The sequence below is a fragment of the Penicillium cinerascens genome (assembly GCF_028974065.1).
Source record: "Penicillium cinerascens strain IBT 15544 chromosome Unknown contig_6_segment0_segment0, whole genome shotgun sequence".
In the NCBI taxonomy this organism is placed as follows: domain Eukaryota; kingdom Fungi; phylum Ascomycota; class Eurotiomycetes; order Eurotiales; family Aspergillaceae; genus Penicillium; species Penicillium cinerascens.
In genome coordinates, this window is record NW_026695295.1 from 1404450 (window position 1) to 1426607 (window position 22158).

The window sequence follows — 22158 nt, forward strand, 5'->3', positions numbered from 1 at the left end:
CCAGCTGGTTGAGGAGACTCAGATGTTGTTCAGTGGGGACCCGACCCGGACGAGGTAAATGTAGAGTCTGTGGGAGCTGACATAAGTGCATCAGACTGGTCACATCAGGGTGAGGGTTTCAATTTGTCAACAGAATGGATGTGTTACTTTCGCATGAACATGCTCAACAATAAGTACAGGATGGAAACAACGCACGAAAGAAGGAGGTTATGAGATCTCTATGAGATCGGGAGCTGTGCAATACAAATCAATTCGTTACTAAAGGTTCCGGGGTGCAAGTGGCTCATTTCCTGTGAGCCCTCTTTTTCGGAGAAGAACACCCCGATGTTCCAGAAATGCTTTGTATGCTGGTTTCGGGACAGTCCTATCTTCATTCTCCCATACTTGGAACCCAACCTCCTCCCAAACTTGAAGCTGACGAGTGAAATTCGTGCTCGGTTTGATTTTCTGCTTTGATTGAACAAAATGCAATACGTCTGCTTGCTGCATGTTCAACTTGCGCATGAGATAGGCAATGATAATAGTCGGCGAGCGTGATATTCCAAGATCACAGTGAATTAATATCGCCTCCGACGCAGCACCACGCCGCTCGTCATTCGTTTCATGTTCGCGCTCGACGGGTAATGAGAGCAACGAGGAAAGAGCTGGGGATGCCATTTGGTCGATGAAGTCGCAAATATCACTCATATGGGCGAGGAGGTCTTGGGTCGACGAATCTGCACATTGAACCCATTTGTGACGATGTTCTGGAACGCCTGCCTCTCTTGTAATGGTATTCCACCATACCCATCGAGCATCAGTGAGAGAGACTATTGCGTTGATATGGTGCTCTTGAAGCATTGGCCGTTTGTATGATGCCTCGACATTTCCCAGGAAGAGACCAGGGACAATCTGCCTCATCCGAGCCGTAAATGCCATCTCCCACTTCTTGTTCCTCTCCTCCTGAGTAATTTCTCCTTTGGCATTTTCACCCATCATGTTATTTTGTGCTCTTGCCTTAAAGCCAGGGAGGGGTTTGAGATTGCTCGTAAGACTAAGGTTGATGGGAAGTTGTGGTGCTTGGCTGTTAAGCGGACCCTTGTTTTACCTATCAGTAAGCGCCCAACAAGGGTTCGCCAACTCTAAAGAGCAGATCTCAATACAATTGGCGGAATATTCTAAACGCCCAGAAATGCCACCGGAGCACCGACCGAGTGTAGGAAAATATTGGGAAGGTATTGTCCCCCTCGATAGTTGATCTAGCGATAGACGTATTCGTATCACAGACACTCACTCCATATCTATTTCCCAACGACACCATTATATCCCACCTCTATTCCTTCCGCTTATAAGCCACCTCTCTATACCCCTCAACACCCGCCTGTCTCATATCCAACTCAACACCTTCCATCCCCAAATCCGCCCTCCTCAACTCAAACTCCCCAAAGAAAGTCGGCTCCTCCGAAACCTTCACAAACCTCAGTCCCTCAAACAGCTTAAGACTCTTCTCATTCGTCTGTCCGATCTTGACACTCAAACACTCAAACCTCAACTCCTCCCTAGCCCTCACCTTCGCCTTCATCGTCTCATCAAGCCCACTAACAAACTCTTCCAGAATTGCCCCCTGACGCTCAGTGATATACCTCATAAACGCCAATAGTGCAGCTTTTCCAAATCCACGACGCTGGTTGGCCTTTTCGGCAATCATGAGCTCAATCTCTCCGATGATTTCTGGCGGCGCGTCCCCGTCATCACCATCATCGACGCGGAGGAAGAGATTAATGTCTCCGATCATATTTGAAGCAGAGTCATTTTCTGGGTTGAGGTTGGTTGATGAGTCTGTGGTTACGGGTCGGCAGGCGATAAATGTTAATTTATCGGCGTCTTGGCGCCAGCTGCGCTGCATGGCGTATTCTTCTTCTATAGATAGGGGCTCTGAGGCCGTTGCTTCTTGGATTTCCTGAGTTTGGTGTTAATATGTAGTGATTTGGACGGGTTGGGCTGGGGAGTTTACCTCATCTTTCATCCATTCATGGTATCGTGGGACGTGCCATGTTGAGTAGGGGACCAGGAGGACTTTGGAAGTTGAGAGGGCTGGTTGCCAAAGCAATCGCGATTCGAGTTAGATAGTTTCATATATTGGCTTCGTTCAGGTAGGTGTATAGCTGTGGGTGTATGAATGGGGGAGTGCGAACCGGTCTCGGCGTTGAGTAACATGGTCACGGGTGTCCGGACTGTGGACTTGATGTGCTTGCAAATGTGTGTATAATGTGGCTTGTGCAATTGAGCAAGGAGATCTCCCCAGGCCGGCTTATCTTGAAATCTCGTGTCTCGCAGAGAATGTACAATGACGCGAGGTCGCCGTCCGGCCGACGCCGATTCTGCTGAACTGTGGGGCTTGGCATCGGCCGAGTCTACTTTACGTTTAACGTGCTATACATCCAACCCCAACATCCTCAACAGGGAATCACAAGAATTCGGTGTATATTTTTCATTGTCATTAACCTCACTCAAATGCTAAAATGCTATTTTATCATCCATTCACTTTTTCTCTTCCTGTCCCGCAAAAGTACCAAATCGAATGACTTCGGCCTCCAGAGTCTCGGTGTCGACCAGAACCAATTCTCCAGTTTCCTTAAATTTGGGAATGGAGATCAGACGCACACGAGCCGCAGTGGTGCCGGGACCATTCGTCATCTCGGTATTGCCCTCATCGAAGCGAAGAGGGATGTCGGTCTCTACCATAGCGGTCTTGAAGCTCGGTTGGTTGCCCGCAAAGAAAATGTGCGGGCAAGATTCGAGAACGAACGGGTCGTCGTCTTGGAATGGGTATGACCCTGGGAATAAAGTTAGAGTCAATTAATTGCAAGGGGGTAAAATGAAGCATACAGATTGTGTCAGGGGCAGTAGGGACGCCGCACCGCCATCGCAGCATAGCGTCCATGATCTGCAACCGGGCCTCGGATTCCTCTCTTTCTGTGTCGAGGCTGCTATCTTCGCCGGGGAACTCCAAGTACCGGAGCACATCATCGACGTTTTGACCACTGCATCCCCAAACACGCCATCCTTCCACGTCGCCTTCCCATGGGTTAGTGACGCTGTCGAACCAGCCAGGTTCTTGCTTGTCTTCACCAGATGGGGGAGGCGCGCAGTACGCTCGGGACTGGGGGAGCATGGCGCGGTGGATTCCTTGTTGGGGAAGAGAGACGTTTGCTGGGTCTTTTTCGCCCGGCATTAGTGTCACGGGAATACTGGGGAGAATCTCGGCAAGGAAATTGTCGAGTTTGGTGATGGGTGACGCGTTGTATGCAGAGGCGTCGTAGCCATATTTCTTCGGCGCAAGCTTCTTTTTAGCAGCCGCATCAGAACCCGCTGACGCTGCATCAGTGGTGACGCTGGCCCCGAGAGAGTTGCCGGCGATGATGAGACGCGTGATCTTTGATGCATTCATAGACGGGCTGTTCTCGTCATTTCCTGAGAAGCCAGTGTACCCCAAAAGATAATCTGTAAGCAGTTCCAATGCGAGCGTATCACTCGACGCTCCAGTAATTCCTAGTCCACTGACGAATGCAATCTTGCCGCCTTCCTTTGATACCGCATCCTTTCCGTTCTGGTTCTTGTCTGTCTCGTCTCTCTCCCATCGTTTAGGCTGCGGGGGCAAGTCCGGAAGTTTAATGTCGATGACCTCGAACTCTCCATTCGAATTCTCGGTTCCCAAAGCCGCGATGATGGCACCCGTGGCCAAATGAACAGATGACAGAAAAGCGCCAGTCAGACAAAGACGACCCGATTCATCCTCCATCATGATTTGGGTTGCTGACGGGTTCGAAGGATCGACATAGGCGCGGCGTGGAGGAGGTGCGGACGTGAAGTTCTGGCGAGAGTCAGAGGAAGCGCAAGTCAATCAGTGTAATGATACTGACTTCTTTTGTCAGGTCGTCCAAAATATTTGGCTTCAAGGGCATGTCCATGTAGATGGTGCCGGCCACCCAGCACAGCTCGCCCTGTCGCACATCGAGTACTCGGTCCACGCGTCGCGCATTTTCGCCCGCAATCTAAATCGAAACGCAGCCAGGTGAGCCCAAGCTCAACAATATCCTCATGAATAGAGTGTCCTCACATTAAATCCATCCCATGCCGCGGCGGCAATTTGTTCCACGGCAGGCTTCAGTTTCGCAAGGCGCAAGAAGTACATATCACCATATTGCTGCTGGTAGTGCCGAACGCCGCCCATGGGCAGCCGGAAGGTATCAAGGGGGTTGTAGGACGAGGGTGTCCGGTAGGCGGGTTCATATTCCTCGTTGCTAATCCAAACAGAAGAGCTCAACCGTCAGCTGGAGCTTGGTGACTGGGCAAAGGGCGCGAGCTGCTCTCACGGCGAGTGGGCAGGCAGGAGGTCAATTACATACCTGGGAGGCCGTAAAAAGCCGAAGTCCTCATCTGGCGCCATTTTGCGAATCGGATTTGGCGATCCAGGGTCTGTGGAAAGGTTGGGTGGAAGTTGCGGGCCGACACAACTGTTTGACGCGAAGCCCCACGCGAGGCGCGTCTAAATTACATTTCCCCTTTGGGACTCGGCCCGTAAAAAGCACCTGGAACCATTATCCGAAGAATATTATAAAAGGCGGCATCCTAATGTTATTCTTGTAATCAATAATAACCTTGGAGTAAAAATTTCTCGAAAGTAAAGTCCCACTCGTTTTTGCCCTTGATTCAAACAACACCCCCATCCGTGAAGTCCGTCATGACCACCGACTCAAGTCCTATTCGCAGGAATGGAAAATTAAAAGGATACCCGTACAGAGCGGTGCTCATGTCTTTCGAACGCGGAACCTTGGATTACCTAGACTAAGGATAGAGTATACACAAAGTTCAACCGCTGCTAGGGATATGGAACTGTTTTCTAAGCTGAAACAAGTATATATTTTGTACCGGATCCGACACAACCCACCAAGGAAACACTAATCGAAGTTCTGGGTGTGATCTGCTATAGGAAAGGAGCAGCGTCCATGAAATTCAGTGTACTGCTTGTCGGGTCATTGGGAGGAAAAACCCAGTCAATGCCTAGGTAATGCATGGCCAAGTCAAGGGTGTGATTGCATGTGCAGCAGAGTGATTCGGCTATATGGAGGGAGACAAGGAGACTTGGCGACATTCATTAGAGAAGAGAGCTCACAAGCCACCTGCGCGGAAATAGACTCGCCATTAAGAGCTAGCCAATGGTTAGTGAAGCAGGTGGAGTGGTCGATGTATTAAATGTGCGGCGTTCATAAGACCCCAGACCGAGTGGCGATGCCTCGGCCCGGCGCAGCTGATCTTCCCCGCATTCTTCAACATCCTCCAGCACGAGTATAGATACCACGTCGCTACCTCATTAATATTCTCATAAGCACGTCTTGCCTCTTAAAGCCATCGATCATATCCCTGACATTCATTTACCTATTATTCAACCCACCGCAAATTTTCTAAAACTTCACACCAACCGAGACCACCACCATGTCTCTCCACACACCCCTCTGCACACTCCTCAAAATCCAACACCCAGTCCTCCTAGCCGGCATGGCCCGCGCTTCTGGCGCTGAGCTCGCAGCTGCCGTCTCAAATGCAGGCGGCCTCGGCACCGTGGGTGGATTGGGCTACACACCGCAACAGCTATCCGAGATGCTGACGGAGCTCAAAGCCCTCCTGAAAGACCCATCACTACCCTTCGGGGTGGACCTGGCACTCCCACAAGTCGGGAATGGAGCACGGGCTACAAACCACGACTACACCCACGGCCAGCTGGACGAGCTGGTAGAAGTTGCGATTTCGCACGGCGCGAAGCTGTTCGTCTCGGCTGTTGGTGTGCCTCCCGAGAAGGTTATCAAGCGTCTCCATGAGGCTGGACTCCTTGTTATGAATATGGTTGGTGCGCCGAGGCATGCGGAGAAGGCGTTCCAGCGTGGGGTGGATATTGTCTGTGCACAGGGTGGTGAGGGTGGTGGGCATACGGGTGACATTCCGTTCTCGGTTCTGATCCCTGCCGTTGTGGATGTGGCGCGGAAGTATAAGAGTCCCTTGACGGGATTGCCGGCGCAGGTTGTTGCTGCGGGTGGTGTCAATGATGGGCGCAGTCTGGCTGCGTCGTTGATGCTGGGCGCTTCGGGTGTGTGGGTTGGGACGCGGTTTGTGGCATCGGTGGAGAGTGGCGCGAGTCAGCTGCACAAGGAGGCTGTTGTGGCTGCGAAGTTTGGTGAGACGCACCGTACACTGGTTATTTCTGGGCGGCCGCTGCGTATGCTGCCGAATGACTATATCAAGGAGTGGGAGAGCCGGCCCGCTGATATCAAGGCGTTGACGGAGAAGGGTGTTGTGCCGATGATGGATGACCTGGAGAATGAAAAAGACATTGATATGCCCTACTTAATGGGTGATGTGTCGGCAGCCGTTCAGGAGATTAAGCCTGCTGGTGATATTGTGAGAGAGATGGTGCAGCAGGCCGTCGAGGTTTTGAGAGCTGGTAATGCCTACATCAAGGCAAATGGCTCGAGTAAACTATAGACTACAAGGTGTGTTTACTGAGGCTGGTAGCAGCGATACAAAGAGATATCCTCTGGTTGTTAATATGTCATAGTTGTACTTGTACAGAAAACATTTGAACTCGAACGAATTCATGATGAAGCAAATGCTGTAGGCGAAAGTAACCGAATCCCAGGGAGAAACATGGACTTGAGAACCTTTGGAGGATCTCATGCAATGGTAAATGCTCCTCCAATAGTAGCCAGAAATCCTGTTGCATTCACACTGCCCATAATGAAGTCGAAGTAGCTTTGCGAGCTAGACCGAGAAAGATTTCACAAAGGAGTAGGGTCTATGGCTGCGCGGTCAAATCGGAATTGCATGAAATTGGTACAAGTCGAAAACGTCAATTAGTGACACCCATTGATGACGGCGCTCTTAGACGCCCTGGCGTCCAACAGGTTGGGAGGCGGAGGAGGTCCGAACACAGGTCGCTCGTTAGGGGCAGCAGCATGGGGAATGCCGCGGTCAGCGTCGTCGAGGTCGCCATCTTCACTCAGTTCCTCTTCGTCCTCGTAGTCATCGTCGTACTCGCTCTCGGTACCCTCATCGTCGTTGTCGAGATGATCGTCACCTTCAGCTAGGCCTTCACCACGTCCTTGAGCCTGCATTCGCCGGCACAGGGCTTCGAGGTGTTGACACTTGCGTCGCCATCTCTCAAGTTCCTCCTGGTTCCGCGTGCGTTCTTCCGCCATCTCAAGGATGTTCCGGTTGGTCTGCTCGTGCTTGCGATTGAGAGTGTGGTTCTCCTTCTCCAAGCGCTTGGTCTTCTTGGACATTTCCTCCATTTCCTTACGGAACGTCAGGAACAGCTCATTGCTGTTGTTCAGAGTATCCTCGACCTGTGAATTTGGTTAGCTACCCACTGAAAACAAGAATTTCTCTGTATCATACCTGCTTGAACTTCTCCACGTAGATGTTGAGTTGACTGCGCAGCTCGGCTTCCGTGTGAGAGAAGGTCGAGACCTGTGCACTCAAGGCGCGACCCCGTGAAGTCTCATTCTCAGCTGTGCGACGCTGCTCCTCGAACTTTGAGGTCAGGCTTTGGATCTCCGAGTCCTTGCTACGGAGAAGGCCCTTGTAGTGCAGCTCACGAGTGTCAAACTGCTCACTGATGGTCTTCAACTTCACGCGGAGACTGGATAACGGGCGTTAGTAAGGCATGAGACCAAACAAAAGTACACATTTACAGTGCTATGGCGTAGTATGAGGCTGGGGAGTGAGAGTGGGGCGTACGCTTCATCCAGATCAATATCCACCTTCTCATTGCGCGGGTTTCCCTTCGAATTCATGACGTCTTGAATGTCGTACAGGAGGCAGTCGAGGCGTTCGTTGACAATGAGGCGAGCCTTGTTTTCCGTGTCTTCTAGCTTTTTATTCTCATCCTGAGCATGTTAGCACGTCCTGCGTTTCACCTGCAGGGTACTGCCTTACCTTCACTTTCTTGTTTTCCTTTGTCAATTCACGACACAGTTTCTCTAGCTTATCCTTCATTGTGACCGTCTTGTTAAGTTCCGACTTTCCCTTCTCCTGGTCCTTTTGCAATTGATCCGCCCGCTTCTTGCTCTTGGCGTAATCACGGTCTAGCTTTTTCATATCCGCCAACAGCTCGGTATACTTCTTGTGAACAGTTTCCAGGCGGGTCATCGGGGACTCAATGTTGTTCAGGAGTTGATTGAGATCTCGTGTAGCTTTCTTCACCTCACGCTCTAGAAAACCGTTCCCGTGTTAGCGGTTATGGTTCAGATTGAACACCAAGTAGTACGCATGCAATGTCGTAATGTCGTAACAGCGGGGGGCGAGATGGACATCTCTCCAAAAAGAGCGATCTTTACGCACCGATCTCTTGTTCCTGATCTTTTTCGCCGGCCGCATCCTGTTCTAGCTGCGAGATCTTGGCAGCCAGAAGTTTGGATGTCTCATTCGGATCGGCCGCTTTCTTCCCCTTGTTCTTCTTCGCCATAGTTGTTGAAGACATGATGCGCAAGTCTCCGACGTCTCCCACGTCTTGCTCCGTCTCGGTATGCGTTCGTGGTGGTCGCGTGGGCAGCCAGATGTCGAAAATTTGTGTCGGGCTCCGTGGCAGTCAGGTACGAACGAGGCGGGACTCAATCGGATAGAAGGGAAACGAATAGGGATCCCAGAGGCTCGGCGGGCTCAGCAGGGAGATCACCTCTGGGGTCGTTGGGAATACGCTTCCTGAACAGGCGGGTGCACTTTTGTACAGTTCCTTCTTCGACTCAGGACTCGACGAGGGGGCCCTTAGTCATCGAACCAGCCGCCGTCAAATCTTAACCACAGAATCAGACTCGGACGAAGACTCAAGTTTGATTGGACTGTGTACAGTGTTACAGGGCACTGAATCCGATCGAAGCGGAGTTCCACTTGTCCGCAAGTTCCTTCTGCTACTTCAGTCACGAGGGGAGAAGTGCCGATGACATAAGCGGTGTTCTCGGTCCGATCTTTCTGCTGGTTTCTTCTCCGACGCTCCGAACACCAGTTCACTCATTTACAGCTTTTGATTCTATGCAGAGCTCAGTTAGCAGCTTGCGATGAACTGTTGTTGAACTCCTTTCATCTCCGTACATGATGCTGCGCTCTACGATGGGCTTGGGCAAGGCCCGAGTCCCGGCTTTGCGCCAACCGGCATACGGTCGACTCTCCGCGTTGAACTCTGCGATCCCGCGGACAAGGGCTCTGGCGAGGGCGGCTTCGACCGTTACCAACATCGATAGCTTCCCTGGAATCGGCGAAAAGCTCCACGGCTTCACTGTCCGCGAAAAGAAGCATGTCCCGGAGCTTCACTTGACCGCGGTGCGATTGACTCACGACAAGACCGACGCGGACTACCTGCATGTGGCGAGGGACGATAAAAACAATGTCTTTGGCATCGGATTCAAGACAAACCCGCCCGATGCGACAGGTGTACCCCATATTCTGGAGCACACTACCCTGTGTGGCAGCGAGAAGTGAGCATAACTCTACCACTATCTGTCATTGCGAAGCTAACATCTATGGTCTTAGGTATCCCATTCGCGATCCTTTCTTCAAGATGTTGCCGCGCTCCCTCTCGAACTTCATGAACGCCTTTACCTCCTCCGACCACACTACCTACCCATTCGCCACTACCAACTCGCAAGATTTCCAAAACCTTCTGTCCGTCTACCTTGATGCCACTTTGCATCCGCTTCTTAAGGAGGAGGACTTCCGCCAAGAGGGATGGCGACTGGGTCCTGAGGAGCCGCGGGCTTTGCAGGCAGCTCCGGGTCAGCCTGAGCAGAAGGCCAAGTTGGATGACATCGTCTTCAAGGGTGTTGTCTACAACGAGATGAAGGGTCAAATTTCGGATGCCAACTACCTCTACTACATCAAGTTCAAGGAGAGCATCATTCCGGCCCTTAACAACTCGGGAGGCGACCCGGAGTACATCACGGATCTCACTCACAAGCAGCTGTCTGACTTCTCGAAGCGCAACTACCACCCCAGCAACTCCAAGATTCTAACATATGGAGACATGCCGCTTGAACGTCATTTGGAACAGGTTGGAGCGGTTTTGGACGGATTCACCAAGGGGAAGGTTGATACTGATGTGAAATTGCCTTTGGATCTCAGCAGTGGGCCTTTGAATGTCACAGTTCCTGGCCCCATCGACACATTTGCGAGCGAGGACAAGCAGTACAAGACCTCAACGTCTTGGTACATGGGTGATTCGACTGACATTGTGGAGACTTTCTCTGTCGGAATCATCTCTTCTTTGTTCCTTGATGGATATGGCTCTCCTATGTACCGAGCTCTTATTGAGAGCGGGCTTGGCTCGTCCTTTACCCCCAACACTGGTCTTGACGCCTCCGGAAAGGTCCCAGTCTTCTCGGTTGGCGTCAGCGGCATTGGTGAAGCAGAAGCTCCTACCGTCAAATCCGTTGTTCAAAACGCTTTCCGGGAGTCTGTCTCTGCTGGTTTCAGCGAGGAGAAGGTGCGTGGTTTCCTTCACCAGCTGGAACTTTCGCTGCGTCACAAGACTGCGAACTTTGGAATTGGAGTTATGGAAAAGACCATTTCGTCCTGGTTCAACGGATCCAACCCGATGAAGGAGCTGGCATGGAATGATGTTATTGAGGAGTTCAAGAGAAGATATGAAAAGCCTGGGTACCTCGAGTCCCTCGTGGAGAAGTATCTTCTTAACGACCAGTGCATGACGTTCACAATGGTTGGCACTCCTACATTCAACAAGGATTTGGATAAGATGGAGGCTGTGCGTAGGGAAACCAAGCTTGCCCAGCTCATCGAGGAGCACGGTTCCGTCGAGAATGCCATCGCCAAACTGAGTGAAGAGGAGCTGCAACTTCTCAAGGTGCAAGAGGACGCGCACAACGCGGACTTGAGCTGCCTTCCTACATTGCGAGTGAAGGATATCTCCAGAGAGAAGGAGCGCAAGCCTGTGCGCGAATCAAAGGTGGACGACGTTGATGTCCTCTGGCGGGAGGCCCCAACCAACGGGTTGACCTACTTCCAGGCCGTGAACGCTTTCGAGGACCTGCCTGATGACCTTCGACTCTTGATGCCCCTGTTCAATGACTGTGTCATGCGCCTGGGTACCGCCAACAAGACCATGGAGCAATGGGAGGATCTCATCAAACTGAAGACCGGAGGCATCTCGACCTCGTCGTTCCTTGTGTCCTCACCGAACCACCTGGACCAATTCAAGGAAGGGATGAACTTCTCTGGATATGCCTTGGACAAGAATATTCCCGAAATGCTGGAGATGTTGTCAGCCCTCGTCATGGAGACGGACTTCTCGAGCCCCGCTGCACCGGCAATGATCCAAGAGCTTTTGCGTTTGACTACCAACGGAGCTCTGGATAGTGTCGCGGGCACCGGTCATCGTTATGCTGTCAACGCTGCGGCGGCTAGCCTCTCTCGCACCTTCTGGATCCAGGAGCAGCAGTCTGGTCTGGAGCAGTTGCAAGCCACGGCCAACCTTCTACGGGATGCAGAGACCGCTCCCGAGCGTCTCCAGGAATTGATTGAAAAGCTTCGCCTCATTCAGTCGTTTGCCATCTCCAAGTCCTCCAACCTTCGTGTTCGCATGGTCTGCGAGCCCGAGAGCGCTGCGCGCAACGAGTCGGTCCTGCAGAAGTGGATGGCAGGTCTGCCCCAAGTCCGTTCGCCGGCAGGACTTGCTGCTGCATCCCCATTCAAATCGATCGAGAGGGCTTTCTATGACCTCCCTTATAAGGTGTACTACTCTGGCCAGGCTACTCAGACGGTTCCTTTCGTCGATCCCTCTAGCGCCCCACTCACGGTGCTGTCCCAGCTTCTGACCCACAACTACCTGCACCCTGAAATCCGCGAGAAGGGTGGTGCTTACGGCGCAGGAGCCAGCAACGGACCCCTCAAGGGTATTTTCACGTTCATGAGCTACCGGGATCCTAACCCGATGAACACTTTGAAGGTCTTCCAGAACAGCGGTGTCTTCGCCAGAGACCGTGCCTGGTCCGAGCGTGAGATTGAAGAAGCCAAACTCGGCATCTTCCAAGGCCTTGATGCACCAATGAGTGTGGACGAAGAGGGCTCTCGCTACTTCTTGAGTGGCGTCACTCACGAGATGGACCAGCGCTGGAGAGAGCAAGTCCTGGATGTCACCGCCAAGGACGTCAATGAGGTCGCTGATCGCTTCCTCGTCAACGGCTCACGGAAGGCAACCTGCGTGCTGGGCGAGAAGAAAGACTGGGCCGGCGCCGACTGGGACGTGCGAAAGCTGTCCATGGGCGAGGAGAGTGCCGCCGCCGAGTAAGGAATGCTCTTCATTCTAACCCAAGGGAAGTGCTTCGCTTTATACCCTGTTCATTTCCCCGTGTACTTTTACCCACTGCATCTGTGATATGACCCTGGATCTATATGCATTCCCCTGTACATATATGTATACTATTTCATCAGCATTAATCTCCGGTCTCTATGCTCTTTCTTCCTTTCCCCTCTTCCCTTTGCATGTGTCTTCTCCAACGCGCCTCAAGATCTACCGTGCTTCGAGCACCAGAGCTGTTCATGTCTGCCAACCAGTCACTTCCTTTGGTTGATAGATGTGGTATCCTTCCGGTCTCCGGGGGATGCGAGCGCAAGAACGAACCGTGGGAATGTGAGCTTTCGTGGCACACTTCCCGCTACCTACGATTCTCAGAACCGTTCTGAACTTTCAGCCTACGCAGAACGGACTAAAATTGTGCGGATAGTCTATAGAAGTAGAGTGTATCTAGTTATGAAAATTTAGCAGCATTTGGCATACCTATCTATCAATTCCCTCCACCCCATAGGCACTCTGGGCATCCATTAGTACGGACAGTGGAGCCAACCTATTCATGAGCTGGCCGGTCATGAATGCTAATAATATAGATGATCGCTTGGGCGGCCATTCTACTCCTTCGCGACGTCGAAGACGGCATGACGCACCAAGACGCTGGCATTCGCCGGACCAATGGCAGATGATCCATGGTCAATATTCGATCAGAAAATCATGTCCCTAGCAAACCCGCCATGGTTATTCGAGGATCCGACATCGTTTCCACCCACTCAGAAATCTCCGAATGAGACGCTGATGCAAGGGGGCTTGTCTTCGGTTGCATATGATTCCGGTCTTAAATTGTGTGCAGTCGTTTGCATCTAATGCGCGGTGGAATGATGTGGAGAAAATACAGGGTGCGTTGCAATCGACTTTGAATAAGATATTTGGTAACGAGAATCAGAGTCAAGGGAACGGGTTGATGTGATATTGCAGCTGGATTGGACGTGAAAGAGATTCTTTTGAGGGTCCAGGAGATAAAAGTCTAATATACCCACAAAACATTCTAAACCCTTCTCACAACAAACTTCATCTTCCATCTTTCGACATCGCGATTTTTCCCGAAACTCCGATCAAGACCCTCCCACTTCTCCATCGAACACTCAACCTCCCACTTCGACCCAGTCTCCTGGCCAACCTGCTCCCAAAGCTGCTTCCAGGTAGTAGGGTTATGGCGATAAATCGTGGGTGCATTTGCCTTATCACCCGGGTCAGCCGGATCAGCATTTCCAACCTGCCGCCCAATGACCAGGGATCCAGGCTGAGCAGCTAGTAGACTGATAACCCGTTTGGCAACGACGATCTGCTGATCCCAGCTGAAGAGATGGAAGAACGAAGCAGCGTTGACGATGTTCACTTTACCAGTGAGATTCTGGACTAGAGATGAGTTGTCGTCGAAGATATCTGCCTGGAAGAACTGTGATTTGAGCGTGCTGCGGTCTGCGAATAGGTCGTAGCCGATATCGTAGAAATCTTGACGTATATCTGAGCTATAGAGGTTCTCCGGGGGAACGCCGTCGAAGACCTGATTTACTGTTAGAACGGCCGGAAATTGAATAACGACTGGGCTTACCAGATGGCGCAACTCTTGTCCGATGGCGCAGCCCACGTCCAGGAGTTTCTCACCCGACTTTAGCCGTTGGAGAATCTCCGGGTAGACGGTTGATTGGGGAATGCTCAAATCTAAAAATCGGAATGAGCCAATGCAAGGATATGGGAACTACTTCATGTTAGCATAGAGCTTGACATTAGGATCTTAGGCTATTTTTGACTCACCACGGCGAAAGCCCGGTCTCTCTAGACATAGATTGAATCAGTAAATACCATCGGAGTGCCGAAAAACCAAATACCCACCATGCTATTAACATGCTGCACCACCTGATCGGATGGGATCTTGCTGTATTCTGCTAAGAGAGTTTTGGCCGGCTCAGGGACCTCTTTAAGATCCGACTCGTACCAGGGAAGGGACTTCGGATCGGAGCTGTTGGCGATCATGGATCGCAGATTTGTCTCGGATCTAGCCATGGTGTAATATTTACAGCCTAGAGAGACGTTTGCAATACGGTTGAATACCTGCTTTGGAGAAGTGTAGGAAACTCGGGAAATGAATCGCGGAGCCGGTATTCCGGAGTTAAGACGCTGACGAGCCCCGCGGGGGGTTGTGGATACCCCGAACATCTACAAACGAAGACTTGCGACCGCCCGGGTAGCATTCCTCTTGAATTAAAAATCCTTTATTTTGCCGGAATAAAAAGTGATGCTGCTACGCGTCCTGTTTAATCTAGTTTGTAAGTCGGACTAGACCAATGGGGCATCCTCTCCAACAAAATGAGGACGATAACACGGGGATTCACTTACCAGGATCGTGATTTGTAGATGCACTCGTATCAAAAATCCATAGCACAGTGCTTTTCAGGATACCTAAATCGATGCGATCCACAGTATAACTAGCCTTATTTGTCTATTGACCTTTGGACGGTGCAATGTTGCTCCGGTCCGACAGAAGCGCTCAATGGACTTCGTAGGGATATGAGTTCCCTGCCCCCCGTTACTGTTTCAAGTTCCGTTCGAGACAGTTTCTTCTGTCTACACTTTAACCGTGCTACTCTTCGCATGCGTGATGAACTAGCTATGCGAAATGTTGTCAATGCTCAGAAACTTTTCGAAGTTGTGTTATGGCCAGCCAGGAGCGCCATTATCGATAACCTGTCGAGGTAAAGAGAGTAGGAAGTCCAGTGCGAAGGCAGTTTCTGAAGGTTCAAGCAGGCATACCGATAGAGCGTGAAGATGTTTTCGCTTACACCAACGGTCATTTCCTTGTCGACGAAGGACGCCAGTTAAGCAGACGATATGAACAGTTTAATTTGGATGCGCTTTGCAAAACTGCTGCCACAGTCGGAGATCCCAGTAGGGTTACAGCTGTTGAGAAAATGGAAGGGGGTTTCAGCAAGGCTCTCTTGATGAAAAAAGCAAATGGAACGGAAGTGATAGCCAAGATTCCGTGTCGCATCGCTGGCCCGCCTTCTTTAACAACAGGTGGTGAAGTAGGAGTTTTAGAATTCAGTATGTGGCTTCTATTCTATTTCGGAGAAGTTCAACTTGCTAAGGCCATACAACTCAGTCAGGAGACACACTAGAAATCCTGTCCCTCGTGTTCTTTCCTGGTCCTCGAATAACTCTAATACTGTTGGCGCCGAATATATCATCATGGAGAAAGCCACCGGTGTTCCTCTATATCAATGTTGGGACAGTATGACTGAATTCGAAAAACTGCAGCTGATCAAAAACTTGACCAAACTCGAGGCTCAATTATCGGGTATTCAATTCCCTGCTTACGGGGGACTGTACCTTCGGACAGATATGGCCCAATCAAACATATCTCTCGATAGCGAAATTGATCCATCACAATCTTTTTGCATCGGACCTTCTTGCGATCGAGCATTTAATGCTGACCTGACTTTGGACTTTGAACAAGGGCCTTGTGCGTTTCCCGTGCAAATTGATAGTTCACACGCTAAATTTTCACAGGGAATTCAATTTCAAGCCTTGGAGTGTCTTTTGCAAAGCGGGAACTGCACCGAATAACGAGCCAGGGCCAACAGGCTCAGACGAGTTTCTACAAAGGAACTATTGAACAACAAATTGAGCTTTTGGAAACTACAGTGGACCTCGTGAAGCTGTTAGACTCGAACCAAGTATGAAAGGGAGCATGCCAGCCTACCCTGTGGCATACTGATCTTCACATGGGAAACATTTTTGTCGCCCCAGACGAGCGTTCAAGAATAGTATCCCTCATCGATCTTCAGTCAACGTCCATACTTCCCGCGTTTCTCCAGGCTCAATGGCCGATATTTCTCAGACCTCCACGAGATTAAGATTATGTCAAGGGAATATTCCAACCGAAACTTCCTGACGATTTCGACCAGCTAGATGAGGAGAGCAAAAGTATTGCTTTGCGGGAATGGTCTCAGGTAAAACTGGCAAAGGCTTATGAGGTCTCAACCTACCTCGAAGACAGGGCAGCGCATAATGCTATGGGTGTACCTCGTGTCTTCCGAGAATTATTCATTCGATGCGGGGAGGTCTCCGAAGTGGGCATTGTTCCGCTTCGTGCATGCCTGATAGAAATTTCCCAGAATTGGTCAAGCCTTGGATTTTCTGGTGAATGCCCTTATTCCTTCTCCAAGGAAGAAGTCGATGCGCATGAACGTCAATTCGCCGAGTACCTAGCCTGGCATGAGGTTCAGGCGCTTGTTGAAGAATGCCTTGACACTGATGCGGAAGGGTGGATATCGCCGCAGTTAGATACAAACGAGAAGAAAAGGCAGAACGAAGAGCTAATGTCTATGTACATTGAAAAGGTCGCTGGAAAGAAATCTGCGGATGAGGTGAGAGCGATGTGGCCTTTCCCGGTCGAGACTTGAATATGACTATCTTGCTTTGTTGTCCGATGCTGGTAAACGGAAGAAGAATGTCAAGAGTTGCTAGACATTATTCTGTACGTATATAAAGCCTTCCCTTGTTTCATTTAGCGGGCTGCGTAGGTAAATTTTCGCAAACATTCCAAATTCATTGAATCAATTTCACTAGCATACTAATTTCAAACGAGAGTACAGTATTCAATTTGTTTAAAGAAACCCCAACAGATATCTCTTCCATCAACTCGAATGAGAGTAAACCCACCTCTAACCAAGAGAGTCGAAGATCTCTACTTGATTCTGGTAACTTCAATTTCATCCTATGAACCCGGTTAGCATTTGACCACGTCGTTCAATTCAGTCGCCAAAACTCACCTTATTCTCGCCAGGGATAATAAGCCCCTCAACACCCCAACTCTCGAATCTCTCATTCGAGCGAACATACGCACGATACTCGGGAGCCCCAGGTCTGACCACATTATCCGCAATGACCAAGCTCCCACTCTGAAGCAGACCAAGCTCCTCACAGACCTTGAAATCCGGCAAATAAAGGTCCTCATCATGATCCAAGAACACAACATCAGCAGCAGTCAACTTCCCCTCCGCTTTCAGCCTCTTCAACGAATCCGCCGCAGACCCCACAACAACCTTGACGATATCACTCAAACCAGCCAGCTCAATCAAATTCATAGCAATGGACGCAATGAGCGGATCAAACTCCAAGCTCCACAGTCTAAGCCCGTCCGCCTTCCCAGCACGACGCATAGCATCTGCAAAGAAGATGGCCGAATAGCCAACATACCCACCAAGCTCAACGAGCACAGTTGGTTTCTGCTTCTCGATTATCTCACGCACTTTCCAGCCTTTGTCGCTGCCGATGTTGATCAGGAAATCTTCCTTCGCGGCAAACTCGTCCATGACGCGACAAAGCTCTACAGGGGAGTTGCGGAGCTTGTCCAGGTCGGGATGGTTGTAGATGTGTTTCAGTAGGGTAACTTCGCGGCCATCGTGGGACTCGGGGTAACTGTCGTCGGCGTATTTGAGGAGGGATGGGTATTTAGCAGCGAGGTCTTCGGGGAGAGACATGGTTGCTTTGCTTTTTATGAGGGAGTTTTTGTTGGGAGAGGAAGATGGATTGTGGGATAGTCCGGTAAGAGAATGAACTATGGGAAAATAGGGATAAGCACTGAGCACAGCACTTTCCAGGGTGGTAGCAATATTTATAGTCCCCGCTGAAGGGTTTAGTGTACCGGGTGAGATCTAGCCCGATTAGGCGGAGGGGGCCGAATTGTTGCCTTGTTTGTGTTTCTATGAACCCGTGGATCTTGTTTGTAGAGCATCTAACCGAATTGAGGCTGGAACACGGAAATAATTTACGCACCTTGCCCTGGACGCCTGATTTCTCAATGCTCAGAAGGTAGGTCAGCAATGATGCGAAACTTTTAGGTCAACCCTTTAGATCGTTGCCCCAGCTCTTGTTTTAAAGAGTCTCAAATACGTCTACTTCATTCATACTTCAAAAGTCCAGTGTCAACAGACTGCAATTCCGAGCAAGTGTGGCAGTATATTCAATCAGTGTCAATGGGGTATAAGGTACAGTGAAAAGATAATCGTCATATCGTACATGTCCGGTGTGAGACTGGACAGTTCAAGACCAGGCCGCAAGAGATCAATACCGTTCATCGACATCCCGGTTCCCATGCTCCTCAGTTGTATTCACATTCGCAAAGCCAGATCTAGGGGAAGCGCCGGCAGACCCGGGGGAGCCTTGCGTGAGCGAGGATGCGGATACTGGGAATGGAGGGAAGGGCTCGGTATGGTCGACTGAATGTTGATGGACTGATGAGCCACTCGAATTTCTGGCATGGCCTGGTGTTTGAATTTCGTTTGTTGGTGAAAATGTGGGGTTGACAGCGAACTCGGCGGTTTCGTCTTTCTGATGCGGAGGCGCGGCGGCCTACATTAACGCGTCAATTCTCCGTAAAGCTCCACTTGAAAATTAGTCATCGTGTCATACCATATCTGCTTTGGCTTGATCAAGTCCTCGCTTCAAAGCCAGCTCATGTGCAGCAAGGCGTTTCCGCTCAATCACAGCATCTTCTTCCCGAGCAGCCCGCTCCTCTTCGATCTTCAAATCCGCTATTGATGGCTTGTCGAAGCTGTGCACAATATCTTCAGCTGGACTCATCGACGATTTTGTCGAGGATCGCTTCTTCTTTTTCTTCCGCTGTGACTTCTTGGACGATGCACCTCCTAAGCTGGAGGTACCCGAGGCAGACCTCACCATCTCCACCTTCGTGCCGGACTGATCATCAGACTCTAGCCCCGTCCCTCGACGTCCAAACACAAGCGCGAATTCGTCGTCCAGCGGAACCGCATCTTCCTCGTCATCACTCGGTAGTAAATCGCCGCGGGAGCTTAATGAATTGAACGTTCCGCGAGACGACTGCGTTGCACTTCGATTTCGTCCATTCGGACTGTAAGCTATCAGACCAGTTTCGTCTTCTGTAGCTTCCATCAACGGCTCATCATCCTGGGTATGGCGGTGGGAGCCGCCCGGGTGTTCCTGCAGGTCTGCTACCGACGGCCGGTACTTGACCCCTTTTGCACCAAACCTCCAAGGAAAGCGCTCCAAGAAACCAAGAAATGAAGAGCTCGGTATGACCGTAGGATCAGAGCGGTTGTCTGGAATGTGTAAACTCCTCTGTCTTGTGTGACGGGTCCCGTAACTCATCCTCCTTGGCCGGCGCGGCTGTTCCATACCCCCGCGAGTCAGCCCGCTACCAGCGAGGAGTCGATCAAGCTCTCCAGTGCCCCACCCCAGCAGGGTTTCGTCGGCCTCCTCGTTTTCCCAATCATCGTAGAAGTCGAAGTTGTCTTCGGCACGGCCGCGGCGTCGGCGTCTCAAATGGTCCTCGCGGGTCGGGAGACAAGGTGCAGTACAGACCTGGATACAGCTGCCAACTGAGTCTAGGCAAGGGGAGAGGTAATTTTGAGCAAAGGTGTACAGCCCTTCTTGGGCGGATTCATTTGCGGACTCGAGGTTATGAGAGATCTGGTTGATCCGCTGGCGGATCCGCGGATCGCGCGGTCGCATCATGGTGGACGCGGCGAAGGGCCAGAAATCGGTCGGGTCTGGCGGATCTCACTTCATCGACGCGTTGGCTGCATTGGCATCGCAGGAAGGCCGAGGGCCGAATGCAGGTGGAGAGGCACGACGATGTCATCAGTTAGTCAGCGGGCACGTGAGGGATTCCCGGGGTAAACGGAGATTTTGTTTTCTTTTGATTTTTTGATATCACACAGCAGACTGCCCAGTTGGCCCAGTCGAGATGGTCTATTACATTCGGTTTCTCAAGACTCCTCGATTTCAGGTGCAGAAGAAATCCGTCTTCATTTCCGCTTTGATATGCATCACCACAGATCTAGGTGACGACTTCCTCGCTGAAGATGTGGACCTGATTGCAACATGGGCACAATATTCCTCACACAAAGCTTTATATCAAGAGCCATTGAAATGGGAGGCTAGTACACGCCAGCTTCCGGTGATGCTGGGACCGTTCTCACCCAACGATGTGGCCCAGAAGACATCAATTCTCAACATCCAATTACAAGACAGTCAAAAAGATACATTAAGAGTCAACTCCACGCCATTGGTGATGTCCGGATGCAGCGCATCTTTTGGACCACAGTCAGAACCGGCAGAGAAGTTGATATTGCGAGAGCTTTACGTTGCAGATCATAAGCAACCGCTGAAAATCTGGGAGGAGACCGGCAATAGCATTGCGCGGCACATCTGGTAAGCGGCCTGTCTTCGTTTTCTCGATTGTCTGTCTGAAGAGGAGGAATATCTAGGGATGCGGCACTGGCGTCAATAATCTTCCTTGAGCAAACGATTCAAGGTACATCCAAGGAGATGCCCGCTCTCAGTCAGCTTCTCCAGGCCCCGCGTAGCTCGCCGCTCCAGGCCGTTGAACTAGGGGCTGGATGTGGCATCGTCGGCATCGCACTGGCAACCATGCTTGACCACTGCGACGTGCTCCTCACGGACCTGCCCGAGGTCGAGGAGATTGTAACGCTCAATATAAATGAAGCTCGTCCGCAACCCTCGTCGCGCATCCACTATCAGACTCTCGACTGGGACGACCCGCCGCCCAATCTCTGCAGTCGGCCTATTGATCTGATCCTGGTCTCCGACTGCACCTACAACGCGGACAGCTTGCCAACGTTAGTCTCGGTGCTAAATCGATTGGTTGAGACATCCCCGAAGGCATTGGTTCTTGTGGCTCTAAAGCGACGACACGAGAGCGAAGCGGTATTTTTCGACCTGATGCGGGCGGCGGCATTCGCACCCCTGCAAGCCAATGTTCAACTGCCTGCTCAACACGAGGAAGTAGATCACATCGAATTATACTGCTACCGTCGCCAGGCGGGCCCTGACGTGCCGTAGTTTCTCGGGTGATTGCCTACTTTGGGTATCTATACCTTTCGGTGATATACACTGTCTAGGGCGGCGCGTGCCCTTGGCCCGTGCGCGTGCGTCACGACCCTGGCCCTTCAGCGCGGGGCTTTTTTTCCAATTTCAGTCGATCCACCTGCATTTGCTGCAGGGGACTCGCAACCTTTGTCCCAGTGATACATGAGATGGTAATTTTTTACATAGCTAGAGCCACTACTTCCCTGAGGCTTAGGGTTTGATCCTTTGACTAATGATTGTGGAGCTCACGGTGCCACCCACACCACCAGCCCCAACACTCGTCGGAGACCGTCACACCGCACTTTTGAACAATTGAAAGAAGCAATTCCGAGCAGCACTGCAATCTGCAGGGGGGCTGACTCTCTCCTGCATCATAATTCCCGTCTTGAATCGGGCATGTGTCTAGACGCAACCAGAAATCGCTCATAGTTTAGGTTCCCGTGTACTAGCGGTGTCAGATTCCCAGTTTTTTTGTGGACTCCGAATGGCTAGTCCTATAGAAGCACAGTGCTAGGTAATCATCGCACCAAAAAACTCAGGTAGCTATACTCCGTTCGTACCGGATTTTCTTTACGGTGGATCTTCATTGCCGCCTTTGTGATTTTTGTTTCGGGGGGCAGAAAGGCGGACCCAAAGGCGGCGAGCGAAAAATGCCCGAAGAGGAAGGGAGGCCACCCTTCGACGGGGGAAACCCACTGTGTATGTCATTCCGCCCGCCTTAAGTGACATTTCCAGTGCTTCAGCTTCTTCCCTACCTCCTTCTCTTTTCTTTGGGCACTCTCGACTTCCCTTGGTGAGTGGTTTTTCTTCTGTGGTTCCCTTCGCACTGAGGATAGCATTGGTCTCGGTGTGTAACCTTGCGCCTTTTTCCCTCCACCAAACGCCGTTGA

The 22158-nt window shown here is 51.0% G+C and overlaps 10 protein-coding genes across 10 annotated transcripts; 3 read left to right on the forward strand and 7 right to left on the reverse strand.

The window, feature by feature from the left end:
* Nucleotides 1–258: 258 nt before the first annotated feature.
* Nucleotides 259–1278, reverse strand: N7498_006501 (uncharacterized protein; the record flags this gene model as incomplete). Its single annotated transcript, XM_058453563.1, has 2 exons — nucleotides 259–1063; nucleotides 1274–1278. The coding sequence occupies 2 exons, from the start codon at nucleotides 1276–1278 to the stop codon at nucleotides 259–261; spliced, it is 810 nt and encodes a 269-aa protein (XP_058307754.1).
* Nucleotides 1279–1312: 34 nt separating this feature from the next.
* N7498_006502 (uncharacterized protein) lies at nucleotides 1313–2196 on the reverse strand (the record flags this gene model as incomplete). The annotated part of the gene is made up of 3 exons (XM_058453564.1): nucleotides 1313–1939; nucleotides 1994–2073; nucleotides 2175–2196. 3 exons carry the CDS (start codon nucleotides 2194–2196, stop codon nucleotides 1313–1315), a joined length of 729 nt encoding a protein of 242 aa, XP_058307755.1.
* Nucleotides 2197–2520: 324 nt separating this feature from the next.
* N7498_006503 (DNA-directed DNA polymerase delta subunit POL31) lies at nucleotides 2521–4429 on the reverse strand (the record flags this gene model as incomplete). Its single annotated transcript, XM_058453565.1, has 5 exons — nucleotides 2521–2816; nucleotides 2869–3853; nucleotides 3903–4034; nucleotides 4100–4283; nucleotides 4389–4429. The coding sequence occupies 5 exons, from the start codon at nucleotides 4427–4429 to the stop codon at nucleotides 2521–2523; spliced, it is 1638 nt and encodes a 545-aa protein (XP_058307756.1).
* Nucleotides 4430–5475: 1046 nt separating this feature from the next.
* On the forward strand, nucleotides 5476–6519 carry N7498_006504 (NAD(P)H-dependent flavin oxidoreductase; the record flags this gene model as incomplete). Its single annotated transcript, XM_058453566.1, has 1 exon — nucleotides 5476–6519. One exon carries the CDS (start codon nucleotides 5476–5478, stop codon nucleotides 6517–6519), a length of 1044 nt encoding a protein of 347 aa, XP_058307757.1.
* A 368-nt stretch (nucleotides 6520–6887) lies between these two features.
* On the reverse strand, nucleotides 6888–8515 carry N7498_006505 (taxilin; the record flags this gene model as incomplete). The annotated part of the gene is made up of 5 exons (XM_058453567.1): nucleotides 6888–7379; nucleotides 7432–7675; nucleotides 7774–7922; nucleotides 7972–8246; nucleotides 8377–8515. The coding sequence occupies 5 exons, from the start codon at nucleotides 8513–8515 to the stop codon at nucleotides 6888–6890; spliced, it is 1299 nt and encodes a 432-aa protein (XP_058307758.1).
* A 608-nt stretch (nucleotides 8516–9123) lies between these two features.
* On the forward strand, nucleotides 9124–12331 carry cym1 (pitrilysin family metalloprotease cym1; the record flags this gene model as incomplete). Its single annotated transcript, XM_058453568.1, has 2 exons — nucleotides 9124–9506; nucleotides 9562–12331. The coding sequence occupies 2 exons, from the start codon at nucleotides 9124–9126 to the stop codon at nucleotides 12329–12331; spliced, it is 3153 nt and encodes a 1050-aa protein (XP_058307759.1).
* A 1048-nt stretch (nucleotides 12332–13379) lies between these two features.
* N7498_006507 (uncharacterized protein) lies at nucleotides 13380–14398 on the reverse strand (the record flags this gene model as incomplete). The annotated part of the gene is made up of 4 exons (XM_058453569.1): nucleotides 13380–13898; nucleotides 13947–14093; nucleotides 14150–14170; nucleotides 14228–14398. 4 exons carry the CDS (start codon nucleotides 14396–14398, stop codon nucleotides 13380–13382), a joined length of 858 nt encoding a protein of 285 aa, XP_058307760.1.
* Nucleotides 14399–17081: 2683 nt separating this feature from the next.
* N7498_006508 (O-methyltransferase) lies at nucleotides 17082–17877 on the reverse strand (the record flags this gene model as incomplete). Its single annotated transcript, XM_058453570.1, has 2 exons — nucleotides 17082–17111; nucleotides 17167–17877. The coding sequence occupies 2 exons, from the start codon at nucleotides 17875–17877 to the stop codon at nucleotides 17082–17084; spliced, it is 741 nt and encodes a 246-aa protein (XP_058307761.1).
* Nucleotides 17878–18460: 583 nt separating this feature from the next.
* Nucleotides 18461–19891, reverse strand: N7498_006509 (uncharacterized protein; the record flags this gene model as incomplete). Its single annotated transcript, XM_058453571.1, has 2 exons — nucleotides 18461–18748; nucleotides 18809–19891. 2 exons carry the CDS (start codon nucleotides 19889–19891, stop codon nucleotides 18461–18463), a joined length of 1371 nt encoding a protein of 456 aa, XP_058307762.1.
* A 232-nt stretch (nucleotides 19892–20123) lies between these two features.
* N7498_006510 (protein N-lysine methyltransferase family protein) lies at nucleotides 20124–21241 on the forward strand (the record flags this gene model as incomplete). The annotated part of the gene is made up of 2 exons (XM_058453572.1): nucleotides 20124–20590; nucleotides 20647–21241. 2 exons carry the CDS (start codon nucleotides 20124–20126, stop codon nucleotides 21239–21241), a joined length of 1062 nt encoding a protein of 353 aa, XP_058307763.1.
* Between the last annotated feature and the right edge of the window lie 917 nt (nucleotides 21242–22158).